This window comes from Oncorhynchus kisutch, linkage group LG2 (assembly GCF_002021735.2).
Source record: "Oncorhynchus kisutch isolate 150728-3 linkage group LG2, Okis_V2, whole genome shotgun sequence".
NCBI lineage: Eukaryota > Metazoa > Chordata > Actinopteri > Salmoniformes > Salmonidae > Oncorhynchus > Oncorhynchus kisutch.
Window position 1 is genome coordinate 28147226 of NC_034175.2, and position 27785 is coordinate 28175010.

General features: G+C 41.9%; 1 protein-coding gene across 1 annotated transcript; it reads left to right on the forward strand.

The window, feature by feature from the left end:
• Nucleotides 1-27586, forward strand: mchr2 (melanin concentrating hormone receptor 2). The gene is made up of 5 exons (XM_020501035.2): nucleotides 1-379; nucleotides 12966-13175; nucleotides 21502-21696; nucleotides 26355-26474; nucleotides 27029-27586. The coding sequence occupies exons 1-5, from the start codon at nucleotides 183-185 to the stop codon at nucleotides 27351-27353; spliced, it is 1047 nt and encodes a 348-aa protein (XP_020356624.1). The 5' UTR covers nucleotides 1-182; the 3' UTR covers nucleotides 27354-27586.
• The last annotated feature ends 199 nt before the right edge of the window (nucleotides 27587-27785 follow it).

Genomic DNA, 27785 nt, shown 5'->3' on the forward strand with positions numbered 1-27785 from the left:
TTCAAACTGCGTGCGTAATGAGCTCTTGGAGTTTCATTGCAAGTCTTCAGGAGAACGTTAGTTCCCACCATTCAGCAGTGATGATTGGAAATTCTTCACCGCCACTTGACCATGGAACAGTATATTTAGTTCAGTTTCAGTAACTCATCACCAGCTCTTGAACGCGTTTTTGCTTTTCCACCATGGACGGACGTGTATTCTGGAATCGGACCTCTCAAATTCTTCTCAATGAATCTTGGGACAATGAGTGCAATGACCATGATCTTTTTTATTATAATTTTGTCCGTCTAACAGAGACCACTATTTTGCCTTCTCTCATTGGAATCCTCTGTTCAACGGGGCTTGTAGGAAACATTCTGGTCTTGGTGACTATCCTAAGGTATGTATCACCGCGTTCCACTGGGCACACAGTTGAATCAAAGTTGTTTCAACATAATTTGTCAACACATTGTGACGCGGCATTAGTGGGTTTGAAAAAAAGTTAACCATCTAATTTCAACTAACATAAACATTGCAATTAAGTTAAAACTTCAACTTAAATGGACAACCTGACTAACGGGTTCATACATCAATCTAATTTCAAGATGCTCGTCAGAACCATGTATATGTTGAAATTGCATCAAATTCCATAGACACGGCCTTCATCTTATATTGAATGGTTGAAAATTATGTATAATTTTATACTTGATTGCACGTGACCTTTGAATGTTGATAGTAAAAATGGTATGTTTGAATCAATGTAATTGTTTTAACATAACGTCAACCTAGAATAAAGAGGCCTATTGAAATCAAATGTGAAACCATAGTCCAACGATTCCTGTCTGAACAGTGGCTCCTGTTATGAGGGGAAATAAACTTCCGTGAGAACATCGCCCTTAAATGTTAATTGGTTGCGTTCACAGTTCAATAGGTCTACAATGAATCATTGATATGATGGATTCACATCTCCATCTGAACCATCAAGCAAAGTCAAAGAAACACACTAAAACAAATCAAACTTGAAATGCACCTAAAATAGTTTGCTTTAGCCCTATTCTTCAACTTTGCTTGATGACGTGAACCCACCATATTAATCATTTTGTAGACTACATTTTTTGTTTTGTTTTACATCAACCAACCATCCTTTATAGAAAATACAATATCCAAAGATAAAAGTATATTATTCATATAATGAATTTGGCAGGGCTGGACTGAGTTTGGGGAAACCTGGTCTACGCAAATGAGTATGGAAGCTCATCAATATCTAAACTGTTTTGACATGATAGCTCAGCTGAAACGAACACAGCTAAGCACGGGACATAGGATCTGGATGATAGACTCGTTCTCACTGAACTGCATTTACCCCTCATAAAAGTAGGAGTCACTGTTCCGGCAGGAATCGTTGGATCCAACGTATTTTCCACGTTGATCCCACGTCACAATACGTTAACAAATTACATTAATTTCAACCAGTGTGTGCCCAGTGGGATCTGGTCACAACAAAGCTAACACTTTTTCTGCTAAAGTTAAGCAGATGGATTTACAAAATGTTATAAATGGTTTAGATGACTAATGAATTTCCTTTCTAGAAACATTAAAATGTGTAGTGTCTGTTCGAAAGTAAATATTTGATTCAATAAAAATGTCCCATTGTTAAATTACCTCATGCTAGGTGAGGTGCGTCAGGTAGTGTTGGGCCAGTAACCAAAAGGTTGTTAAATCGAATCCCCAGCTGAGGTTAAAAATCTGTCGTTCTGGCCCTGCACAAGGAAGTTAACCCACTGTTCCTAGGCCGTCATTGTAAATAACAATTGGTTCTTAAGACTTGCCTGGTTAAATAATAGTTTGATTAAGATGCCAAACACTTTTCATTACCAATGTACCCACAGTTGCCTTTTCATTATTTAAGTCAATGCACAAACTGATCTGTTAATGTGCATTGTAAGATCATATGTAATCGCTCATTGTGCAAAATAGGCATATGCACTGTTTAACATAACTGTTGTATGAGATGCAGTTTTAATGAACTACTATGTGACATTTTTGTTTTTTTACTGAAAGTATGCTCTTTGTAAATCCACATTAAGCACCCTGGACTGTGGAAAGCCATTTTCCTTCAGTTGGCTGCTTTTAACAATTTGTTACTCGTAATCCATTGCTATCATTGTGGGCGAATTCATTAAAGACTTACTTGTAGTTTTTTCTGAAGAGGATAAATGGGGGGGGGGGGGGGGGGCGTTTCAGTCAGTCAATCTAATGAGTGTGTGTGTAGATTAAATATATGGATTGACTGTGCGGATTATGTGAAGGCATATTTTCTCAACCGCTGTGGCCAACCACCCTATAGATCAGGAATGAGCCTGATTGGTGCCAAACTTCCCCCCCCCAGCCCTAAAGCTAACACACCTCTATAAACTCAACAAAAATATAAAACATACAATAGTATCAATGATTTTACTGAGTTACAGTTCATTAGCCCCTTATCTATGAATTTCACATGAGGGAATACAGAAGGAAAAAAAAGAAAAGTGGATCAGAAAACCAGTCAGTATCTGGTTGGACCACCATTTGCCTGATGCAGAGTGACATGTCCTTCACATATTAATTTTAATAGATTTTTATAGGGTGTAGATCAGCTTTAATATAGCTGATGGATTGTGGCGTCCAACAATGTAATTGTCTGCATTTCCAGTCCCATATTGTTTTTGTAAACGTGTACAGTTGAAGTCAAAAGTTTACATACATTTAAACTTAGTTTCACAATTTCGGACATTTAATCAGAGTTAAAATTCCCTGTTTTAGGCCAGTTAGGATCACCACTTTATTTTAAGAATGTGAAATGTCAGAATAGTAGTAGAGAATGGTTTATTTCAGCCATAACATTCCCAGTGGGTCAGAAGTTTACATATACTAATTGATTGTTTGGTAGCATTGCCTTTAAATTGTTTAACTTCGGTCAAACATTTTGGGTAGTATTCCACAAGCTTCCCACAATAAGTTGGGTGATTTTTGGCAGATTCCTCCTGACAGAGCTGGTGTAACTGGGTCAGGTTTGTAGACCTCCTTGCTCGCACACACTTTTTCAGTTCTGGCCACAAATTTTCTATAAGATTGAGATCAGGGCTTAGTGATGTCCACTACAATACCTTGACTTTGTTGTCCTTAAGCCATTTTTTGCCACAACTTTGTAAGTGTGCTTGGGGTCATTGTCCATTTGGAAGACCCATTTGCGACCAAGCTTTAACTTCCGGACTGACGTCTTGAGATGTTGCTACAGTATAACCACATAAGTTTCCTGCCTCATGATATCATCTATTTTGTGAAGTGCACCAGTCCATCCTGCAGCAAAGCACCCCCACAACATGATACTGCCACCCCCGTGCTTCATGGTTGGGATGGTGTTCTTCCGCTTGCAAGCCTCCCCCTTTTTCCTCCAAACATAATGATGGTCATTATGGCCAAACAGTTCTATTTTTGTTTCATCAGACCAGAGGACATTTCTCCAAAAAGTATGATCTTTGTCCCCATGTGCAGTTGCAAACCGTAGTCTGGCTTTCTTCAATGGTGGTTTTGGAGCGGTAGCTTCTTCCTCGATGAGCAGCCTTTTACAGCGTTTTACTGTGGATATAGATACTTATGTACCTGTTTCCTCCAGCATCTTCACAAGGTCCTTTGTTGTTGTTCTAGGATTGATTTGCACTTTTCGCACCAAAGTACGTTCATCTCTAGGAGACAGAACGCGTCTCCTTCCTGAGCAGTATGATGGCTGCGTGGTCCCATGGTGTTTATATTTGCGTACTATTGTTTGTACAGATGAACGTGGTACCTTCAGGCATTTGGAAATTGCTCCCATGGATGAACCAGACGTGTGGAGTGCTATAATTTTTTTCCCTAAGGTCTTGGCTGATTTCATTTGATTTACCCATGATGTCAAGCAAAGAGGTACTGAGTTTGAAGGTAGCCCTTGAAATACAGCCACACCTTCAATTGACTTAAATTATGTCAATTAGCCTATCAGAAGCTTCTAAAGCCATGACATAATTTTCTGGAATTTCCCAAGCTGTTTTGAGGCACAGTCAACTTCGTGTATGTTAACTTCTCACCCACTGGAATTGTGATACAGTGAATTCATCTGTCTGTAAACAATTGTTGGAAAAATGATTTGTCATGCACAAAGTAGATGTTCTAACCGACTTGCCAAAACTATAGTTAACAAGAAATGTGTGGAGTGGTTGAAAAACAAGTTATAATGACTCCAACCTAAGTCTATAAAATATATATTTGCCTTTATTATTTTCCCCTAACCCTACCACCACTCCCCTAATTGGAGCAAACTAATGGACAAGACTTAGGCTTTTACTTCCAGTTGATACATACATTTTACAGACACAGTATTTTACAAGTTATCCTTTGTTTTTAGTCCTGTCCTTCAGCTACCCTCAACTCCTCCCATCCCCCTCTGAAGACCCTCCAACTTTTATTTCTATTTGCCATATATTTTTCCAACTGTGCGGTTACAAAAGTTCTGAACCTTTCTAATTCTTATACTTTGTACATATTGTAAATTAAAGAAACATTGTTGCTTAGAGTTATTGATCAATTGACTACAACTTTTTATATCACCCAGCAGTGCTATTTTCAGAACCTGCGACCAAAAATAAGCTACATATGGAGAGTACGAAACATTATCTAATGATTGTCTCTTTGCAGCAAAATCTGCAGAGCTGGGATGGTTGAGTCACCCATTCATTATCTATCTAATATCTATTGGTTGCAATAATTTTGGTTGAAAAACTATTTAGAATATCAGTAAATAAACCATGTGCCATAGAAATCTCTCAAACTATTTTCCTATCCAAATGGCACAGCTGTCCATTCTTTGGTCCTTAAATGAACCTATCAGTTCTTCGATGCAGGGCCGACAGACAAGTTAACTTTCCCTTCCATACACCTTCCATTTTTGCCGTAATTAGTTTAACTTTGAGTAGAGCATACATTTCCATATACGTTTGTTAGCTGCATGTGTGACATAACACCACCAGTCCTATTTATGATATCATTTACAAAAGGTTATACCGTTTTAACTTTTTTTTCAACAAATGTTTTTTTTTGGGATTGATTAGTATATTTGAGTTCTGGTGGATTAAACTGAAATTGTAACCCTCTCTCTATGGATTGTTTTAAAAATAGCGTTATTTTGCAAATCTTTTGGCGGGTCATGTTTCGGAGGACGCATGACTCGACCTTCGCCTCTCCCAAGTCCATTGGTGTGTATTTTTTTATTTATTTTAGGGGGTAGATCAGCTTTAATATTGCAGATAGATTGTAATCACTTCCAATCCCCCATATATATTTATTTTCTATCACCTTGATATTGTTGGATCTGATTTTAATAGCCAACATTTCGATGGCCATAATAAATAGATTTGCTGATAGTGGACAACCTTGTTTTACGCAACAGTTTAATAGTTTGAGAAGTAGCCATTATTTACTATTTTACACCTAGGGCTACTTTACATAACTTTAACCCATTGTTTAAGAGATTCTCCTAAATTTAAATATTCCAGACATTTAAATATAAATTCCAGATGTACTTTAAACTTTTGGTGCCAGCGAAGATGACATAAGAAAGCAGTCAAGACGACTTGCTTGATTGAGCCTCCGCCATGGATATCTCACTGACTAGGTCAGGATATTTCAGCCTCCATAAAGCCACTAGTTCCAATATATCCATGATTTTACCGCTTTTCCTTCACTCTGCTGTCCAACACTTCCCAAACCATCTCAATTGGGTTGAGGTCGGATGATTGTTGTGGATCCATGCTGGTTAAGTGTGCCTTGAATTCTAAATAAATCAGACTGTCACCAACAAGCACCCCCACACCACCACCTCCATGCTTTACGGTGGGAACCACAAATGCGGAGATCAGTAGTTCACCTATTCGGCATTGCACAAAGACAGTGGTTGGGAAACAGATTTCCGCCAGAAATGTCCATTGCTCGTGTTTCTTGGCCCAAGCAGGTCTCTTCTTATTGGTGTCCTTTGGTATGGTTTCTTTGCAGCAATTCGACCATGAAGGCCAGATTCACACAGTCTCCTCTGAACAGCTGACATTTTGATGGGTCTGTTACTTGAACTTTTTTGGGCTGCAATTAGAGGTGTAATCTAACCCTGCTCTCACTCAACCCTATCCAGGGCCCGCTCGATCAAGAAGCAAGCCCACAGGCTTTGACTATAGACTCAGATACAAATGTTGCGATGCACAAGGCAAACCACATCACAATAGCCAATTCCACTCAAACGCCAATAAGTCGATCTGTTTTCACCATGAACACAAATGACACATCACGTTGTTGAACAAACACTACACTTTGAAAATCGCTACCTGGAAACAGTTCTGGAGGACTGCTTAACCCATAAGCTAAATAAGTCTGTCTCGACAATATCGCTCATATCTCAGTCGTTGTTACATGATCTCAAAAGGACTGTGAACCCAGCTAACCGTCGGTCAAAAACAGAACGATCCGAAACTAAATTTCGAGGTTTCACTCGGACTACCTCGCCTCTCACAATGTGACTCATGCTGAAACTACACCTCCAAAACATATAGCTTGTTCACCCTGTGTATTTTACCAGACTCGAAACTGAACACCTGCTACTCGGAGCAGACTTGATGGATCGTTTGGTCCCACTGATGGATTGGGGTAAAAATATGGTGGTCACAAGTAACCGTGCCATCTCTACTGACTACGCTGTCTTCTCTTAATGCTGGCTACAACAGTCATCACCAAGGATTTTCTGTCAAAAGGACCCCTTGGGAAAAAGAGGTTGCGACATCTCTTGGTGCAGAATCTGACTCCGATATTACGATATCTCGTCACATTCAATCAACAAACCTGAGAATATTATTTTCATGATTTCGAGCCAGAACTCTGAATGAGCAACTTCCCTCCTCAGAGGCATGCAATACTGTAGCTAAGATTAACTTAACTTGTCCTTCAGACACTTCCGCGAGCACCGCGGCCAAAACAAAGCATCAACGTTCAGAGTGTACACGGCTTCCGAAGACACATTTTTTTATTTAAGGGTGACTGAAACCCCGTACAATGAAACTATCGGTATCAGTCCCGCCACTGAGCCGGTGACTCCAACTGGTGAAACACTGTGCGACTTCACCAAAATATATCCTTGTCTCAGTTTGCAGGTACTGGAACGGTTACCACACAGACGCTGTGGTGAATGGCAGGCCAAGACAGCCACTGAGCTTTTTGAAGCACAAGGTTATGGCCAATCTACTAACAAAGCTGCTGCCGACAACTTGTACAAAGGGCACAAACTTTGTTTGTGCCTCGGACACCAACTGCTGGTGGGTGGGTCCCGAGACACAAAGGGAGGTATACAAGCCCAGACCCATGATGAGCCTTGTTGGGGCCAGTGGGTGGGGTGCAACACTGTATGAGGCCGCCCGATCAGGAAACAAATCAAGTTGTAAACGTCGCCACGAGAACAGAGGGGAGCGGACAAGCCCCTCTATGGATTGTTTGGTTCCACTGATGGATTGGGGATAACCATAGAATACATCTGAGATATTACTCTGGTAGATGTCTAGGGTTTGATCATTTCTCATTCATACCTATTTTTGTGCCAGCAAAACTTTTGACCATTATTTGGCAACGATTGTGCACTCGTATCGCTGTCCTCTATCTGAACTTGTGTACACATTCGAGTTAGATTTTGTTGACAGTGTCGCCTAGGTTCTGCAGCGGTTTAAGATGGAATTCTTTCACTTCACTTTCAGGATCTTCACCCTCATTTTCTATGATACCAGTAAGTACTGGATTTTTTTATCTCGCATGGATCTAGTCTTTATTTCAAGTAAGGCTTCTCTCAGAGACATGTTCTCCTTTTTAAGTTCTTTAACATCCGTTTCAATAGTATTGCCTGTACCTTTTGAGGTTTTTGACACTCATTCCTAGCCTTCATATCCTTTACTTACAAGTGAACATCATAAATCATCTGTTGAGGAATCTTGTAGTTTCTCTTGATGTTTGGTTCTCAATTGTTTCCCTGGATCCTCTCAGACATCTTTTGGCCTTGACTGCGTTTGTAATATTTATCAATACATTTCTCAAGCCTTATGTTTTTTGGGGTTATTATCCAGCTTGAATGTTATTACCCACAAGTAAATAGATCAGTGTAGTGCCAATATTTAGTCAGTTTTAGAGAGAGTGAATATTCCGCTCTCTTCTGTCCTTTCTAGAATTACTAAACAAGAGATTGTTTAGTCTGGTGAATGTGCAGGCCATGGAAGAACTGGGAAATTTTCAGCTTCAAGAAGTTGTGTACAGATCCTTGCAACATTGGGCCATGCACTATAATGTTGAAACATTAGGTGATGGCTGCGGATGAATGAACGACAATAGGCCTCAGGATCTCATTACGGCATCTCTGTGCATTCAAATTGACGTCGATAAAATGCATTTGTGTTCGTTGTCTGTCGCTTATGCCTGCCCATACCGTAACCCCAACGCCACCATGGGGCACTCTGGTCACAACTTTGACATCAGCGAACCACTCACCCACATGACACCATACATGCCTTCTGCCCGGTACAATTGAAACCGGGATTCATCCGTGAAAAGCACACTTCTGCCATTGGCCATCGAAGGTGAGCATTGTCCAATGAAGTCTGTTACGATGCCAAACTGCAGTCAGGTCAAGACTCTAGTGAGGACAACAAGCACACAGATTAGCTTCCCTAAGACTGTTTCTGACAGTCTGTGCAGAAATTCTTAATTGTGCAAACCCAGAGTTTCATCAGCTGTCTGGGTGGCTGGTTTCAGACGATCCCACAGGTGAAAAAGCCAGATGTGGAGGTCCTGGGCTGGCGTGGTTACATGTTGTCTGTGGTTGTTAGGCCGTTTGGATGTACTGGCAAAGTCTCTAAAATTATGTTGAGGTTATGCAACCTGGTCTCAGACTCGGCATACGTCTCGGTACATTTAAATCCAGGATACTGAAATTAGTATGATAAGTTACGTTTGGTATGGTTGCATAAGATAGAGGGTTATAACACGAACATCTAGCAACCCAAAGGTTGTGAGTTTAAATCTCAATATGGGCAACTTCAATATGTTAGCAACCTTTCACTACTGTTTAGCTACCTTGTAAATACTTAGCATGTTAGCTAACCCTTCCCCTAACCTTAACCCTTTTAGTTAACCCTGCACCTAACCTTAAACCTTTAACCTTACTCCGAAACTTAACTGTAACCCATAGCCTAGCTAAAATTAGCCATCTAGCTAACATTAGCAACCTAGCCAGAATTTGTAATATAAACATTTTGCAAAATCTTTAAATATTGTACATTTTGCAAATTCGTAACATAATCAAAATTGTAATTCATAACATATCATACTAAATGGAGTGTCTCGGATATCCGTACAGAATAATATGAAATTCTCTGAGACCAGGTTCCATTATGGTAGAGAAATTAACTTTAAATTCTCTGGCAGCAGCTCTGGGGGACTGCAGTCAACTTGCCAATTGCACTCTCCCTCAAAACATCTGTGGCATTGTAACGACCGTTGGTGGAAGAAGGTGAGGACCAAGATGCAGCGCGGTAAGTGTTCATCATTATATTAATAAACTGAACACTAAATACAACCAGGAACAAAAGAAACAGCTCCGTCAGGTGCAAAACACACTAAACAGAAAATAACTACCCACAACCCATAGTGGGAAAACAGGCTGCCTAAGTATGGTTCTCAATCAGAGAAAACGATAACCAGCTGCCTCTGATTGGGAACCATACCAGGCCTAAACATAGAAACACAACATCGAGACATACAACAGAATACCCACCCACATCACACCCTGACCAAACTAAAAACATACAAAGCAATCTACGGTCAGGCCCCCCCCCCCAAAGGTGCGGACTCTGGCCGCAAAACCTAAACCCATAGGGGAGGGTCTGATGGGCATCTGTGCGTGGTGGCGGCTCTGGCACGGGACGTGGACCCCACTCCACCATAGTCTTGGCCCACTTAAGTGGCGCCTTTGGAGCGGCGACCCTCAGACTGGGGACCCTTGCAGCGGGCCCCGAATAGATGGCAGCGCCTGACTGACGGGCGGCCCCGGCAGCTCCTCACTGACGGCCGGACAGGAGGGAGACTCTGGAAGCGCCGGACAGGAGGGGGACTCTGGAAGCGCCGGACAGGAGGGGGACTCTGGAAGCGCCGGACAGGAGGGGGACTCTGGAAGCGCCGGACAGGAGGGGGACTCTGGAAGCGCCGGACAGGAGGGGGACTCTGGAAGCGCCGGACAGGAGGGAGCACCTGGAGGGAGGAGACGGAGAGACAGCCTGGTGCGTGGGGCTGCCACAGGAGGCCTGGTGCATGGAGGAGGCACCGGATGGACCGGACCGTGGAGGCGCACTGGAGGTCTTGAGCACCGAGCCTGCACAACCTGTCCTGGCTGGATACTCCCCGTACCCCGGCCAGTGCGGTGGGGTGGAATAGCCCGCACTGGGCTGTGCTGGCGAACCGGGGACACCATGCGTAGGGCTGGTGCCATATAACCCGGGCCGAGGAGACGCACTGGAGACCAGATGCGCTGAGCCGGCTTCATTGCTCCTGGCTCGATGCCCACTTTAGCCCGGCCGATACGAGGAGCTGCGATGGACACCGTGCGCCTCACGGCATAACACGGTGCCTGCCCGGCCCACCTCTCGCCACGGTAAGCACGGGGAGTTGGCTCAGGTCTCCTACCTGACTTAGCCACACTCCCCGTGTGGCCCCCCCAAGAAATCTTTGGGGCTGCCTCTCGGGCTTCCTTGCCAGCCGTGTTCCCTCAAAGCGCTACCTGCTGCCTCCACTCTCCTGGCTGCCTCCACCTGTTCCCATGGGAGGCGATCCCTTCCAGCCAGGATCTCCTCCCATGTGTAGAAACCCTTCCCGTCCAGAATGTCCTCCCATGTCCATGAGTCCATTCCACGCTGCTCCTGGTTACCACGCTGCTTGGTCCTTTTTTGGTGAGTAGTTCTGTAATGACTGTTGGAAGGAGAAGGTGAGGACCAAGATGCAGCATGGTAAGTGTTCATCATTATATTAATAAACTGAACACTAAATATAACCAGGAACAAAAGAAACAACCAAAACAGCTCCGTCAGGTGCAAAACACACTAAACAGAAAATAATTACCCACACCCATAGTGGGAAAACATGCTGCCCAACAATAACCAGCTGCCTCTGATTGGGAACCATACCAGGCCTAAACATAGAAACACAACACCTAGACTTACAACATAGAATACCCACCCACATCACACCCTGACCAAACTAAAAATAGAAACATACAAAGCAATCTACAGTCAGGGCGTGACAGGCGTTGTGTTGTTTGACAAAACTGCACATTTTAGAATGGCCTTTTATTGTCCTCACCTGTATAATGATCACACTGTTTAATCAGATTATTGATATGCCACACCTGTCAGGTGGATGGATTATCTTTGCAAAGGAGTAGCGCTCACTAAAAGGGAATTAAACAAATTTGTGCCCAGAATTTGAGAGAAATAAGCTTTTTGTGTGTTTGGAAAATTTCTGGGATATTTTATTTCAGCTCATGAAACATTGTACCAACACTTTACCTGTTGTGTTTGTAGTTTTGTTCAGTATAACTGCATTATAAAATGAAGACCATGATTAGTTGATTATTGTGTGTCACCAATCAGGATTTGCACTTCCCGACTTACAGCTACAGAAAGTCAGAGATATGGAACTCAGTGGAGAGTGACTGTAATAACATTGAGCAATCAAACATCAAAGGCATTATCCGGGGGATTTCACTTCACCGGACTGTACCACTGCACCACAAATTGGATGTGTTATCACTGTATTTGCTCAATGTTAAATCAAATTAAAAAATAAAAAGTTGGTGTCAGCAGGTCCTTTAGGTCAGTGTTTCCCAACTCCAGTCCTCGATTACCCATCACAGTACACATTTCTGTGGTGGCCCCGGACCAGCACACCTGATTCAACTAATCACCAAGCCTTCAATGACTTGAATCAGGTGAGTTTGTCCAGGTCTTACAACAAAAATGTGTGCTGTTGGGGTACTCAAGGACTGGAGTTGGGAAACACTGCTTAAGGTGGAACAATTTACTTGAAAAGCAATCCTAAAGATCCCATTACCCGGCTGTGTGTACACTGATTGTAGATGTCCTTTCCATTTCCATACAGAGAGACTTTGAAGCAAGGCCTTTGATTTGACCAGTCAATAAAATCCAATGCAGTGCATCTTGGGATGTTCCCATGAGGGGAACCAAAGGGTAGAGTGAGTACCTCAGGCCACATGATAAAATAAGTTGAAAGGTGATGGTCAGGAGCCACTAGAGGACATATGGCACAATTATGACTCTTTTGATAACTTTATTTTAAGTCTTGCTCCACTGGGATTTTTTAACTATAAAATAAAGGTTGTGGAGGAATCATCTCAAAACACAGCCCTACAATGTGACCTTACGCATTAAGCAGATTGGAGTTCCTTACTTTAACTTCTTAAGGGCAGCTCTGCCTTGAGAACATAAACTAATGCAATTAGCTATGTTTAGGAAATAAATGTGATTGGTTGAGTTTAGGCAAGTAATTCCAATTGGTTGAGGTTTGGGTTAGGCTAAGATTACATAAGACATTTGATTGGCTAAGTGTACTGTCGCGAAGGGTTGGGTTGCGAACAAGCATGCTTGTGTATGAAAAAATGTGAATGTTAATGACATCCTCCACCAACACGCACCACCACCAACCAATCTACCATTCTTTCTGCCCCTTGAGGCAGAACAGCCCTCAAAACAAAATTGAACAAGCACAGATTGTTGCTTTGTTGTTAGATGTGATAAGTGTGCAGTAGTTATGCAGTCCACTATTGTTCCTTCTGAATGTATTAAACACAGAGTACAGACAGTGTTAAGATGTGTGTTATTTTACAGGACCACAAAGAAGACCGTTCCAGACATATACATCTGTAACCTGGCCGTGGCTGATGTGGTCCACGTGACGGTCATGCCCTTCCTGATCCATCAGTGGGCCCGGGGGGGCCACTGGGTGTTTGGCAGCACCCTCTGCACCATCATCACCTCCCTGGACAACTGCAATCAGGTGGCCTGTGCAGCCGTCATGACCGCTGTCAGCCTGGACAGGTGAGTAATATGATATGGGAGTCAGTTTGCCTTGTGCTCTGTTGCCGGTTGGCAATACCCAGTTGGCAATAGAGCACAGCTAGGAGACCGGCACATAAAAACACCAAAATTACAATTAAGTAATCCATTTCTGTCCTAAGCCCAGATCTTCACATTTTCATATTTGGAACATGTCCTTGCATGCCATGCACTGAGTATGTAATTCGACACTTCATTTGATTCTGATCATAATTGGGGAGTTGACTTTGCCAAGCTGTTGAAGGTTAAATGTCTCAGTAGTGGAAAAAGGTGTATAGTCAGTTCAAATCAAAGTTTATTGGTTGCGTACGCCGACTTGCAGATGTTATCGCAGGTGCAGTGAAATGCTTATGTTTCGACGGTGCAGTAATATCTAGTATAAAATATCCAAAAATAAAAAGAAATCTAAAAAAGAAATTAAGAAATCAGAACGAGCAATGTCAGAGTCCGAAATATAAATAAACTCAGCAAAAAAAGAAATGCCCCTTTTTTTCAGGACCCTGTCTTTCAAAGATAATTTCAAAAAATCCAAATAACTTCACAGATCTTCATTGTAAAGGGTTTAAACACTGTTTCCCAATGCTTGTTCAATGAGCCATAAACAATAATGAACATGCACCTGTGGAACGGTCGTTAAGACACTAACAACTTACAGACAGTAGGCAATTAAGGTCACAGTTATGAAAACTTAGGACACTAAAGAAGCTTTTCTACGGACTCTGAAAAACACCAAAAGAAAGATGCCAGGGTCCCTGCTCATCTGCGTGAACGTGCCTTAGGCATGCTGCAAGGAGGCATGAGGACTGCAGATGTGGCCAGGGCAATAAATTGCAATGTCCGTACTGTGAGACACCTAAGACAGCACTACAGGGAGACGGGACGGACAGCTGATCGTCCTCGCAGCGGCAGACCACGTGTAACAACACCTTCACAGGATCGGTATATCCGAACATCACACCTGCGGGACAGGTACAGGATGGAAACAACTGCCCAAGTTACACCAGGAACGCACAATCCCTCCATCAGCGCTCAGACTGTCCGCAATAGGCTGAGAGAGGCTGGACTGAGGGCTTGTAGGCCTGTTGTAAGCCTAGACATTACCGGCAACAACGTTGCCTATGGGCACAAACCCACATTTGCTGGACCAAACAGGACTGGCAAAAAGTGCTCTTCACTGAAGAGTCGTGGTTTTGTCTCACCAGGGGTGATGGTTGGATTCGCGTTTATTGTCGAAGGAATGAGCATTACACCGAGGCCTGTACTCTGGAGCGGGATCGATTTGGAGGTGGAGGGTCCGTCATGGTCTGGGGTCTTTCTACTCTCTCCAGATGAAATCTTGCGATTCGTGAGGTCCAAAATGGCCAGAGTCGCTCCCCTCCTCAATAAACGAACACTTGAGCCCTCTGACGAAGAAATTACAGGCTGGTATCCCTTCTTTTTTTTCCCAAAACAGTTGAGCGTGTTTTCTCTGACCAACCCTCTCACTGTCTCTCTTAGAACAACTTTCTTTACCCTAACCAGTCAGGCTTCAAGACGGGTCATTCAACTGAGAAGGCTCTTCTGTGTCACGGAGACTGCCAATCTAACCCAAACACTGCCAATCCTGACTCTCTCTCCTCTGTTCTCATCCTCCTAGATCAAACCGCTGCCTTCGACACAGTGAACCATGGTCCCGTGTGGCTCAGTTGTTAGAGCATGGCACTTGCAACGCCAGGGTTGTGGGTTTGATTCTCACGGGGGACCAGTACGAATGAAAATGTATGCACTCACTACTGTAAGTTGCTCTGGATGCGAGCGCTTGCTTAATGATTAAAATAAACATAATCCTCTTCTCCACCATCTCAGGCGCTGCACATTCTTGGATTGTATCCTGGCAGGCTGCTCCCACCAGGTGACGTGGAGAAGATCTGTGCCTGCATCACGTACTCTCACTACTGGGGTCCTTCAGTGCATGATTCTAGGCCCTTTCCTCTTCTCTCTATACACCAAGTCACTTGGCTCTGTCATATCCTCTGTCATTTTAATAGGCTGTCATTGTAAGTAAGAATTTGTTCTGTTCTGGCTTGCCTAGTTAAATAACGGTTAAATAAAAAATCCTCACAGGGTCTCTCCTATCATTGCTCTGCGGATGACACTCAGGTGGCGACACACATCTCTGCGTGCCAGGAAGATATCTCAGCTAGGTTGTCGGCCACCACCTCAACCTCGACAAGACAGACGTGCTCTTCCTCCCGTGGAGGTCCTGCTCACTCCAAGACCTCTCCATCATGGTTGACTCCACAGTGTACCCCTTCCGGAGAGCAAAGAACCTTGGCGTGACCCTGGATAACACTGTTATTCTCTGCATACATCAAAGCAGTGACTCACCCCTTCAGGTTCATGCTCTGCAATATGTGTAGAATCCGATCCTTCCTCACATGATAAGTGGCGCAGGTCCTAATACAGGCACTTTTTATCTTCCATCTGGACTACTGCATTTCGCTGTTGGCTAGGAACTCGTGCCATCAAACCCCTGCAACTTATCCAGAATGCCGCAGCACGTCGAGTGTTCAATCTTCCCAAGTTCTCCCATGTCACCCCACTCCTTTCTTTATTTTCCTATTGTTCGCCTAAAACCTTTTTTGCACTGTTATAGCCTATAGATAAGCATTTCACTGTAAGGTCTACTAAACCTTTTGTATTCGGCGCACGTGACAATAAAACTTTGATTTGATGTATTCATCTTGTCCAGGTGGGATAGGGCAGTGGGCAGTGCAATGGTGATCGCGTCATTTGTGAATCTGTTTGGGCGTTATGCAAATTGTGGTGGGTTCAGGTGTCGGGTAAGGTGGAGGTAATATGAAGGGTGCCGTCTTTCTGTGTCCTGACACTCTTTGTGGTCACCAAAGATCCCATTGCATTATCGGAAGAGTACAGGTGTTAACCCCGGTGCCCTGGCTAAATTTGCAATCTGACCCTCATACCATCATTGCCACCTAATCATCTCCAACTCCAAATTGGCTCATTTCCTCTCCCCCCTATAATTTTCCCCCAGGTTGTTGCCGTAAATGAGAATGTGTTCTCAGTCAATTTTCATATAAAAATAATATATATATATATATATAGAGTGTGTATATGTGTGTGTGTATATATATATATATATCTATATATACGCACATACATCTATATATATATATATATATATATATATATATATACGCACATACATCTATATGGTTGAAGTCAGAAGTTTACATACACTTAGGTTGGAGTCATTAAAACTTGTTTTTCAACCACTCCACAAATTTATTGTCAACAAACTAGTATTGGCAAGTTGGTGAGGACATATACTTTGTGAATGACACAATACATTTTTCCAACAATTGTTTAGAGACAGAGTGAATTTTAAGTTCAATAATCTATCACAATTCCAGTGGGTCAGAAGTTTACATACACTAAGTTGACTGTGCCTTTAAACAGCTTGGAAAATTCTCGAAAATTATGTCATGGCTTTAGAAGCTTCTGATAGGCTAATTGACATAATTTGAGTCAATTGGAGGTGTACCTGTGGATCTATTTCAAGGCCTACCTTCAAAATTCAGTCCCTCTGCTTGACATCATAGGAAAATCAAAAGAAATCAACCTCCAAAAATTGTAGACCTCCACAAGTCTGGTTCATCCTTGGGAGCAATTTCCAAACGCCTGAAGGTACCACGTTCATCTGTACAAACAATAGTACGCAAGTATAAACACCATGGGACCACGCAGCCGTCATACTGCTCAGGAAGGAGACGCGTTCTGTCTCCTAGAGATGAACTTACTTTGGTGCAAAAAGTGCAAATCAATCCCAGAACAACAGCAATGGACCGTGTGAAGATGCTGGAGGAAACATGTAAAAATGTATCTACATCCACAGTAAAATGAGTCCTATATCGACATAACCTGAAAGGCCGCTCATCAAGAAAGATGCCTGCTTTGCTGAAGGAGGGACTGGTGCACTTCACATAACAGATGGCTTCATGAGAAGAAAAATTATGTGGATATATTGAAGCAACATCTCAAGACATCAGGAAGTTAAAGCTTGGTCGCAAATGGGTCTTCCAAATGGACAATGACCCCAAGCATACTTCAAAGTTGTGGCAAAATGGCTTAAGGACAACAAAGTCAAGGTATTGGAGTGGCCATCGCAAAGCCCTGACCTCAATCCTATAGAAAATGTGTGGGCAGAACTGAAAAAGCGTGTGTGAGCAAGGATGCCTACAAAACTGACTCAGTTACACCAGCTCTGTCAGGAGGAATGGGCCAAAATTCACCCAACTTATTGTGGGAAGCTTATGGAAGGCTACCCGAAACGTTTGAACGAGTTAAACAATTTAAAGGCAATTCTACCAAATATTAATTGAGTGTATGTAAACTTCTGACCCACTGGGAATGTGATGAAAGAAATAAAAGCTGAAATAAATCATTCTCTCTCTACTATTATTCTGACATTTCAAATTCTTAAAATAAAGTGGTGATCCTAACTGACCTAAGACATTCATTCAGCCTACAGTGAATGAGGCCCATTACCCATTTCCACCACTGCCCACTCCTGCTGGTCGGTGAGCACACGGCCACGGCCTTCACCATGGGGCCTTCTGTCAATTCTGGGGGAAGAACAGAGTATACTGAGAATAGATCTGTAACATGTTTTGTGTTTTTACTTGCATTACAATATGTAATTTACTGTAAATGTAATGGTAAAGCATAGTGCATATTTTGCAGATTTACCGGTTTTCTTGGCTAAATGTTTTCATGATCGAATTTATCTTTTCAGATTGGGTTGAACTAATCTGGCACCCTCTGCCATGGTAAGGACTCTCTTTAAAAGCCTGGGCAAAAGACTCGCTGGCACAAAAATAGGCTTGAATGTTCAGTTCCTGAAGGAAACTATTCACTATTTAAAGTGATTAGAATAAAAGCGAAACGTGTAGGTAGTCAAACTGTACATAGTAGAAACAGAATAGAAAGTTTTGAAACTTTTGTGGAACATCACAGCACAGTTAAAACATATATGGCAAATAGAAATCAAAACTGGATAGTGTTCAGAGATAGATGGGAGGGGTTGAGGGGAGCTGAAGTGTGGGATTACAAATAAAAATAAAAACAAGATAACTAATGTAATATATATATATATATATATATATATATATATATATATATATATATATATATATATATATATATATATATATATATATATATAATACTGTGCCTGTAAAATGTATATAGGTTCAGAACTTTTGAAACATCACAGCAGTGTTAAAATAATATACAAACATGGCAAATAGAAATCAAAACTGTATCTTCAGAGATAGATGTGAGAGGTTGAGTGGAGCTGAAGGATGGAACTAAAAACAAACAAGATTACTGATATAAAATATACTGTGTCTGTAAAATGTATGTATATAGTATGTACTGTATAAGCTTGAAGTAGAAGCCTAGGTGTTGTAGTCCGCTGGTTTACTCCAATTAGGGAGAGGTGGTAGGGTAACGGGAAAGTAATACAGGAAAATATATAATATATATTTATAAAAAATATATATGGGGGATTGGAAATGATGCAGACAATTACATTGATTGAAGCCACAAAAATATAGAAGCATGTAGAGTGTTGGTCCCATGTTTCATGAGCAGAAATAAAAAAATCCCTGTCATTTTTCATACGCACAAAAATAACATTTCTCTAAAAAATTTTGCAGACATTTGTTCACATCCCCGTTAGTGAGCATTTCTCCTTTGCCAAGATAATCCATCCACCTGACAGGTGTGGCATATCAAGAATCTGATTAAACAAACAGCATGATAATCTGGGGCGGCAGGTGAGAGCGTTGGGCCAGTAATCTAAAGGTTGCTGGATCTAAACTATTGTAGCTTTAAACGGACAATAAAAAAAAAAAAATGGAATATCTACATAAGTGTACAGAGGCCCATTATCAGCAACCATCACTGTTCCAATGGCACGTTGTGTTAGCTAATCCAAGTTTAGCATTTTAAATTTATTAGAAAACACTTTTGCAATTATGTTAGCACAGCTGAAAACTATTGTTCTGATTTAAAGAAGCAATAAAACTGGCCTTCTTTGGACTAGTTGAGTATCTGGAGCAACAGTATTTGTGGGTTTGATGACAGGCTCAAAATGGCCAGAAACAAAGACCTTTCTTCTGAAACTCATCGGTCTATTCTTGTTCTGAGAAATGAAGGCTATTCGATGTGAGAAATTGCCAAGAAACTGAAGATCTCGTACCATGCTGTGTACTACTCCCTTCACAGAACAGGGCAAACTGGCTCTAACCCGAATAGAAAGAGGAGTGGGAGGCCCCAGTGCACAACTGTTTGTTTGACAACCCTATTTCTAAGCTTTTAAATGATATCAATCTCAACCGTTTATCTTTTCCAGAGATGAAGACATGGATATCTCATGGTATGCAAAATAGGGTATCTTTGAGCACCTTTTATCTCTTGAAAGTTTTAGCATTCAGGTCCAAAAAGTCACTTTCTGATCACTTCAACAATGGGAAAATATGTATGGAGGTTTCGTTCAAATCAAAAGGGGTGCTGTCAAAAAGTGATTGAACTCAAATGGATTTACCCATTAGCCAGGCTAACACTCCACTGTATTGCATTAAGTACAGCATTGTTCCTAACATTTCCTTTCACAGGGGTTGTGGTACGAACGTCATGCAGGTTAACATTGTGCATTCACCATACACTCTACATTCCATGATGTCTGTGATTGCATTCCTATTTATACTTCCATAGAAACCTAAAGTACGTAATCAATAATGTCCTTTAGTGTTCCAAATTGCTGTTACACTTTCTAAACTTTATTTGCCATCCAATCCAAGGACATTTCTAGACGTTTTACTCTGGTTATGTTAAATTCATTCTTATACAAATGGCATACAAAATGCCAGACGAGGTACAGTAGCATAATTTGGAGGGAAAATCCATTTCCCTCAACTTCTTAAAAGTGATATCTGGCTCAGATTAGGAACAACAAACAGATTTGTGGAACAGATTATGTGTTTTCTTTAACCCTGTTTCTAGTGATATGCAGATGGTGTCACGGCTTCAGTTGTATAATTGATAGCGTAGCGGCCTCCATGTCAGTGTCGCCTGGGTATTAAAGATATGCCAGTTGGAGGCCGAACCCACTGACAATCGTTTCTAGCTAACTGTTCTGCTCATGATCAAAGTTACCTTTCCATTCGTTCCAAGCCAGCACAAGATGAAAACAATCATCTCACCCGCAATCTCTACACACTCTCACTCTACAGTCTCACCTGCACTGTATTACAGATAGTGACCCTACCTGGCTTTGGTTAGCTGACAACGTCACAAAAACAATGTGCACGCTTCAACGGAGCAGAAGTCCGTAAATTGTTGTGATTCTGGATGGCCAAACGGCTAGCAACAATGACAAGAAACTGCCATGTGGGTAATCATAAAAGTGTCTCGTTTCGGCTGCGGTGGTTTCATCTTGTTCTTAACACCGTCTTGTTTTGAGGTGTTTGATTGATTTCATGTCAATGCTAATATTGCTAAAGTTCGCTAGCTAGCAACAACTTTAACAATGCATTTGAGAGACAACACGTGCTCATTGTGCAACTGTTATGTTTTCAATAAACAATGGAGACTAAATATAATTTACATGTTGTCAACATTCTAAAGCCAACCTTGTCTGTTTTGCCCCACAGTTGTGCACTCGTCGGTTTTGTTGCTCAACAACCAACCCATCTATAGATTGTTGGTCTGATTGACAAGAGCATTGATAAACTTACTGGTTTTCCTGGTTTCAAGTACTGATCCAGATTTATCAAGGGACCAGATCTAAATTCACTGAATTGTTACTCACTTAATATACATGTAAATGAATGAGGACTAATTTAAACTAAACTTGCAGGCAATTAAATCCCATTCTGTTACCCTTGAAGGTCTGAATCCTGGGTCCAGTCATTCGATCCTGTATCCTAATTATCTCTTAATTATATGGTTAACACAGAGAGCCATTTGTTTGTGTGTGAGTGAGAATAATATTTAAAAGAAACAGGATAATATGGTATAATACATAGTAATCTACTCCCACTCACAGATAATACATCCCTGTTGTCATGTCTCTTCCCTAACAACCCATGTCACATCCTCTAGGTGCTCTTAGCGTTTTAGCTTTTTAATTTGTTTTCATTGTTATGTTTCACATTAACAGACAACCATAGTTTTGTCAGATTTCCCCTTAAAACGGTTTAATTGGTCAGTTCCTCACATTGATCTATCAACTGTCTCCTAGGTACCTGGCGGTGGTGCACCCGTTCCGTCTGATGACCCTCCGCACCCGCTCTAAGACAATCTGGATCAACCTGTTTGTGTGGGTGGTGTCATTTGTCATGGTCCTTCCCGCCTGGGTCCACTCCAAGGTGATTCGCTTCCCTGACGGACTGGAGAGCTGCTCAATGAACCTGGTCACTCCCAAAGAGGTGCTCTGGTAAGGTCACAACCCTGACATAACATCAAATCAACATTGAATTTGGGTGGATATTTAATTGAGTTGACTAACATGATTTCAACATGGGGTAAACCAGTCCATGAAATCATGTTGTTGGTTTGCGCTTGAAATAAATGTTTAATGTTAAAAGAAATACGAAATATGATGTTTATAGAACTTGGTGTCCAATGTATATTTGTCTGGTGGGGTCAGATGACTCATGCTGGTCTCTATATCATGATCCTCTACTCTAGTGGTTCCCAAACATTTTATAGTCCCGTACCCCTTCAAACATCCAACCTCCAGCAGTATACCCCCTCTAGCACCAGGGTCAGCGCACTCTCAAATGTTGTTTTTTGCCGTCCTTGTAAGCCTGCCACACACAGACTATACGATACCTTTATTAAACATAAGAATGAGTGTGAATTTTTGTCACAACCCGTCTCGTGGGAAGTGACAAAGAGCTCTTATAGGACCAGGGCACAAATAATAATAATAATAATCAATAATTTTGCTCTTTATTTAACCATCTTACATATAAAACCTTATTTGTCCATCAAAAATGGTGAATAACTCACCACAGGTTACTGAGAAGGTGCAGCCCTGTCCAGAAATCTGACAGTGGCTTCTCATAAAATTCAATTTTCACAGAACCGCTTGTTGCAATTTTGATGAGGCTCTCTTGTTCAGATATCCGTAAGTGGATTGGAGGCAGGGCATGAAAGGGATAACGAATCCAGTTCTTTGTGTCATCCGTTTCAGGAAAGTACCTGTGTAATTGCGCACCCAACTCACTCAGCTGCTTCGCTAAATCACATTTGACATTTTCCGTAAGCTTGAGTTCATTTGCACACACAGAATCATATAATGATAGAAAGACCTATGTGTTGTCCTTGTTAATGCAGACAGAAAAGAGCTCCAACTTCTTAATCATAGCCTCAATTTCGTCCCTCACATTGAATATAGTTGCGGAGGGTCCCTGTTAATCCTAGATTCAGATCATTCAGGTGAGAAAAAACATCACCATGCAAGCGGTCAGACAAGTGAAAATGATTGTTAGTAAAGAAAACTTTAAGCTTGTCTCGCAATACAAAACAATGTGTCAATACTTTGCCCCTTCATAATCAGCGCACTTCTGTATGTTGTGAAAGCATTACATGGTCGCTGCGCATATCATTACATAATGCAGAAAATACACGAGAGTTCAGGGGCCTTGCTTTAACAAAGTTAACCATTTTCACTGTAGTGTCCAAAACGTCTTTTAAGCTGTCAGGCATTTCCTTGGCAGCAAGAGTCTCTCGGTGGATGCTGCAGTGTACCCAAGTGGTGTCGGGAGCAACTGCTTGCACGCGCCTTACCACTCCACTGTCTCCCTGTCATTGCTTTTGCGCCATCAGTACAGATACCAACACATCCTGACCACCAAAGTCCATCTGATGTCACAAAGCTGTCCAGTACTTTAAAAATATCCTCTCATGTTGTCCTTGTTACCAGTGGTTTGCAGAAGAGGATGCCTTCCTTAATTGAGCCCCCATAAACGTAACGGACATGTACCAGGAGTTGTGCCAGGCCCATATAATTCACTGCCTTTTTTCGAAGCAGTAATTGTTTCAAAACATCTCCTGCCATGTCACTGATGCATTGTGAAATAGTGTTGTTTGATGAAGGCATTGTCTGTATAGTTTTGGCCTTTTCTCCCAGAATTGTCCCAGCCATATCCACGGCAGCAGGAAGAATTAAGTCCTCCACAATAGTATGGGGCTTGCCTGTCCTAGCCACTCAGTAGCTCACCATATAAGATGCTTCTAGCCCCTTCTTAATGGTATCTGTTGCTTTTATACATGTCTTCCTACTCGAAAGTCATCTTTATTCTCGCTCCAAAATCTCCCGTGGCTTATTTTTCAAATTGTCATGTTTCATTTCTAAATGATTGCGCAAGAGTGAAGGTTTCCCGCGAGAGAGTAATGGTTAATGTGATTGGATGTTAATTATTTGACGAGGCTTCCTGTATTTGACATTGTGTTGTTATTTCGCTGAACACTAGATGGTTTCATTTTCTTTTTTGGCAGTGAAACGAGGCTACTCAGGAGAGAAAAAAACCTCACCCAAATGTACAGCCCCGTTGGAAAATATAAATGTACTGTTTAAAAATGTGAAGAATTGTCTTTATTTATTTTTAAAATGCGAATCACATTTTTATTTGGCCGTACCCCGACGGGATTGCGCGTACCCAAGTTTGGGAATACCTGCTCTACTCCAATGCCTTATTCAACCCACCCTCCCCCCAAATAGCTTCATAAATAGGAATGCAATCACAAACTAATGGATGACCTGATGTAGCCCACAAAGTCCAACACTTTCCATACTAATGAGAAGACAAACCATACACATGTTTTTGGCTGGGGAATTTACTTGACTCCTGCAGAAACTGTTCATATAAATTCAAATGCCAATTTAACTGGTATCAAATCAGATTTTATTTGTCACATGTGCTGAATACAACAATGCCAACAATGCAGTTAAAAACCATGCAGTTTTAATGAAAATACCAACCAAAAAAGTAAGAGATGCTTCTACACCTGCATTGCTTGCTGTTTGGGGTTTTAGGCTGGGTTTCTGTACAGCACTTTGAGATATCAGCTGATGTACGAAGGGCTATATAAATAAATTTGATTTGATTTGAGATAAGAATAACAAATAATTAAAGAGTGTGAGTAAATAACAATAGCGGGGCTATATACAGGGGGTACCTGTACAGAGCCAATGTCAAGGTAATATGTACAGTTGAAGTCGGAAGTTTACATTCACCGTAGCCAAATACATTTCAACTCAGTTTTTCACAATTCCTGACATTTAATCCTAGTAAGAATACCCTGTTTTAGGTCAGTTAGGATCACCACTTAATTTAAGAATGTAAAATGTCAGAATAATAGTAGAGAGAATGGTTTATTTCTGCTTTTATTTATTTCATCACATTCCCAGTGGGTCAGAAGTTTACATACACTCAATTAGTATTTGGTAGCATTGTCTTTAAATTGTTTAACTTGGGTCAAACGTTTCGGGTAGTCTTCCATAAGCTTCCCACAATAAGTTGGGTGAATTTTGGCACATTCCTCCTGACAGAGCTGGTGTAACTGAGTCAGGTTTGTCGGCCTCCTTGCTCGCACACGCTTTTTCAGTTCTGCCCACACATTTTCTATAGGATTGAGGTCAGGGCCTTGTGATGGCCACTCCAATACCTTGACTTTGTTGTCCTTAAGCCATTTTGCCACAACTTTGGAAATATGCTTGGGGTCATTGTCCATTTGGAATACCCATTTGCGACCAAGCTTTAACTTCCTGACTGATGTCTTGAGACGTTGCTTCAATATATCCACATCATTTCCCTTCTCATGATGCCATCTATTTTGTGAAGTTCACCAGTCCCTCCTGCAGCAAAGCACCCCCACAACATGATGCTGCACTCCCATGCTTCACGGTTGGGATGATGTTCTTCAGCTTGAAAACTTCCTCATTTTCCTCAACACAACAATGGTCATATTGGCCAAACAGTTCTATTTTTGTTTCATCAGACCAGAGGATGTTTCTCTAAAAAGTACGATCTTTGTCCCCATGTGCAGTTGCAAACCCTAGTCTGGCTTTTTTATGGCAGTTTTGGAGCAGTGGCTTCTTCCTTGCTGAGTGGCCTTTCAGGTTATGTCGATATAGGACTTGTTTTACTGTGGATATAGATACTTTTTTTTACCTGTTTCCTCCAGCATATTCACAAGGTGCTTTGCTTGTTGTTCTGGGATTGATTTGCACTTTTCGCACCAAAGTACGTTCACCTCTAGGAGACAGAACGCGTCTCTTTCCTGAGCGGTATGACGGTTGCGTGGTCCCATGGTGTTTATACTTGCGAACTATTGTTTGTACAGATGAACGTGGTACCTTCAGGCGTTTGAAAATTGCTCCCAAGAATGAACCTGACTTGTGGAGGTCTACAAGAAAAATTCTGAGGTCTTGGCTGATTTCTTTTGATTTTCCCATGATGTCAAGCACAGAAGCACTGAGTTTGATGGTCGGCCTTGAAATACATCCACAAGGTACACAGCCTATCAGAAGCTTCTAAAGCCATGACATAATTTTCTGGATTTTTCCAAGCCATTTAAAGGCACAGTCAACTTAGAGTATGTAAACTTCTGACCAACTGGAATTGTGATACAGTAAGTGAAATAATCTGTCTGTAAAGAAATTTACTAAACGAGTTTTAGTGACTCCAACCTAAGTGCATGTAAACTTCCGACTTAAACAGTACATGTAGGTAGAGTTATTAAAGTGACTAGGCATAGATAGAATGTAGTTACTATCAAATTAACAAATGTATTCATTGCAGTGGGACATCCCACTGGGCACAGACATCAGTTCTATGTCTCCTTTTGATTGACATTTGGTTGAGTTGTTTGGTTAACGTGAATTCAACGAAAGCTGTAACCATTTCGTTTAAAAGTTGGGTGAAAAAAAAGATGAAATGCCCTTTCTGAAAACACAATTAGTTTTCACCGTTGATTCAACATTCATCACATTCATCAGTTTTTTCCCAACTAGTTTTTAGCTCCTGCAAGCTGACACATGTTCTCTCTCTCTCTCTCTCTCTCTCTCTCTCTCTCCCCCCCTAGGTACACCCTATATCAGACCATCACGTCTTTCTTTCTGCCCCTGCCCCTTATCATCACCTGTTACATGCTGATCCTGTGCTATACCTGGAGGATGTACCTGAAGAACAAAAGGGAACGGCGGTGAGTCATGCCCGCTGGCAGCTGCCCAGTGTGCACACATGGGCGTGCATAGAGCAAGGCTGAATAACGTCATACCATAGGCTCTCGCCCTGCCCAGGGTATCTCTAGTGGCAGAGAGCGTGGCCATTTATCTCTAGTGGCAGAAACGTAGTCGTGGTCATCAACCATGGCAGAGGCTGATAGTTACATAAAGACACAGAGACACACAGAGGTACTAGATACAGTAAATGTGAGGCACTAGAAATAGAGATGCCCACAAGTATGAAATTACAGGTTTTGGCGGGTGTTCTAAAAATAAATTACATTAAAACAGTTCTATGCTGGAGAAAACTAACGGTACCATGACCTTCACTCAGTAATCTAGTCATTAGCCGTCTCTCTCTCTGTGGGTTAAAATTGAGCCTGAGGACAAGGTTATACACTCAGTAAACCAAAATGACAGACAAAAAATATGGGGATGACTTATCTGATGCAGGAAGGACTTCTTGATGTATGCTTCTATGCTGATCATTATTGTCACTAAGCCCTGGTTCCTCTCCCCTCCTCAGCTTCAGTGCTAACAACCAGTCCCGGGAGCGAGCCATCCGCCTCACCAAGATGGTTCTGGTCCTTGTGGCGGTTTTCCTGGTGAGCGTAGGGCCCTACCACATGCTCCAGCTGGTCAACTTAACGCTGCGGCGGCCCACGCTGGCCTACTACACCTGCTACTACCTGTCAGTGTGCCTCAGTTACGCCGCCAGCAGCATTAACCCTTTCATCTACATCCTGCTCAGCGGACACTTCCGTCGCCGGCTCACTTACCGCAAGCCGCCCAGCAGGCCTGTTGTTGAGAGGGAGCCTAACGGGCCCCAGGTCCGTACACCACACTCCAGCTTCTGACAGTCTTGTCCTCAAAGCAGGCACAAACACACACACACACACACACACCACCACCACTACAGCCTGTCCCCAACACACTGCGTGGGGCATTACCTATGGCAGGAGCATTACCTTTTGATCAAGGATTGCTTTATTTGACATTGTGGATTGACTTACACCTCAACAGGATCAGAGAGTGTTGTTATTTATTTTCTATTATGGTTTTCAAACGGACTGTACGATAGCATTGGGATATTGCAAGGATTGATCCACTCATTTTGGATTTCCCTGAATTCGGCTGACATTACTTTCACTGTGTATTTTATTGTATAGCTAAAACACAAATAACACATACTAAGTGTTTGCCATTAACACAGTTTGGCATTTGTTTTCAACCTATAGTTAGTGTTTCTATATCATTAATTGGTGCATTGATTGGATTGTGTGGGACTT

What these genes read in the sequence shown, in the direction of transcription:
- mchr2 (XM_020501035.2), top strand. Translation starts at nt 183, where the DNA reads ATGGACGGACGTGTATTCTGGAATCGGACCTCTCAAATTCTTCTCAAT. An exon ending in ACCGCTGTCAGCCTGGACAG is followed by an intron (nt 13,176 to 21,501) that starts GTGAGTAATATG and finishes ACTGTCTCCTAG; the next exon opens with GTACCTGGCGGTGGTGCACC. An exon ending in AAGAACAAAAGGGAACGGCG is followed by an intron (nt 26,475 to 27,028) that starts GTGAGTCATGCC and finishes CCTCAGCTTCAG; the next exon opens with TGCTAACAACCAGTCCCGGG.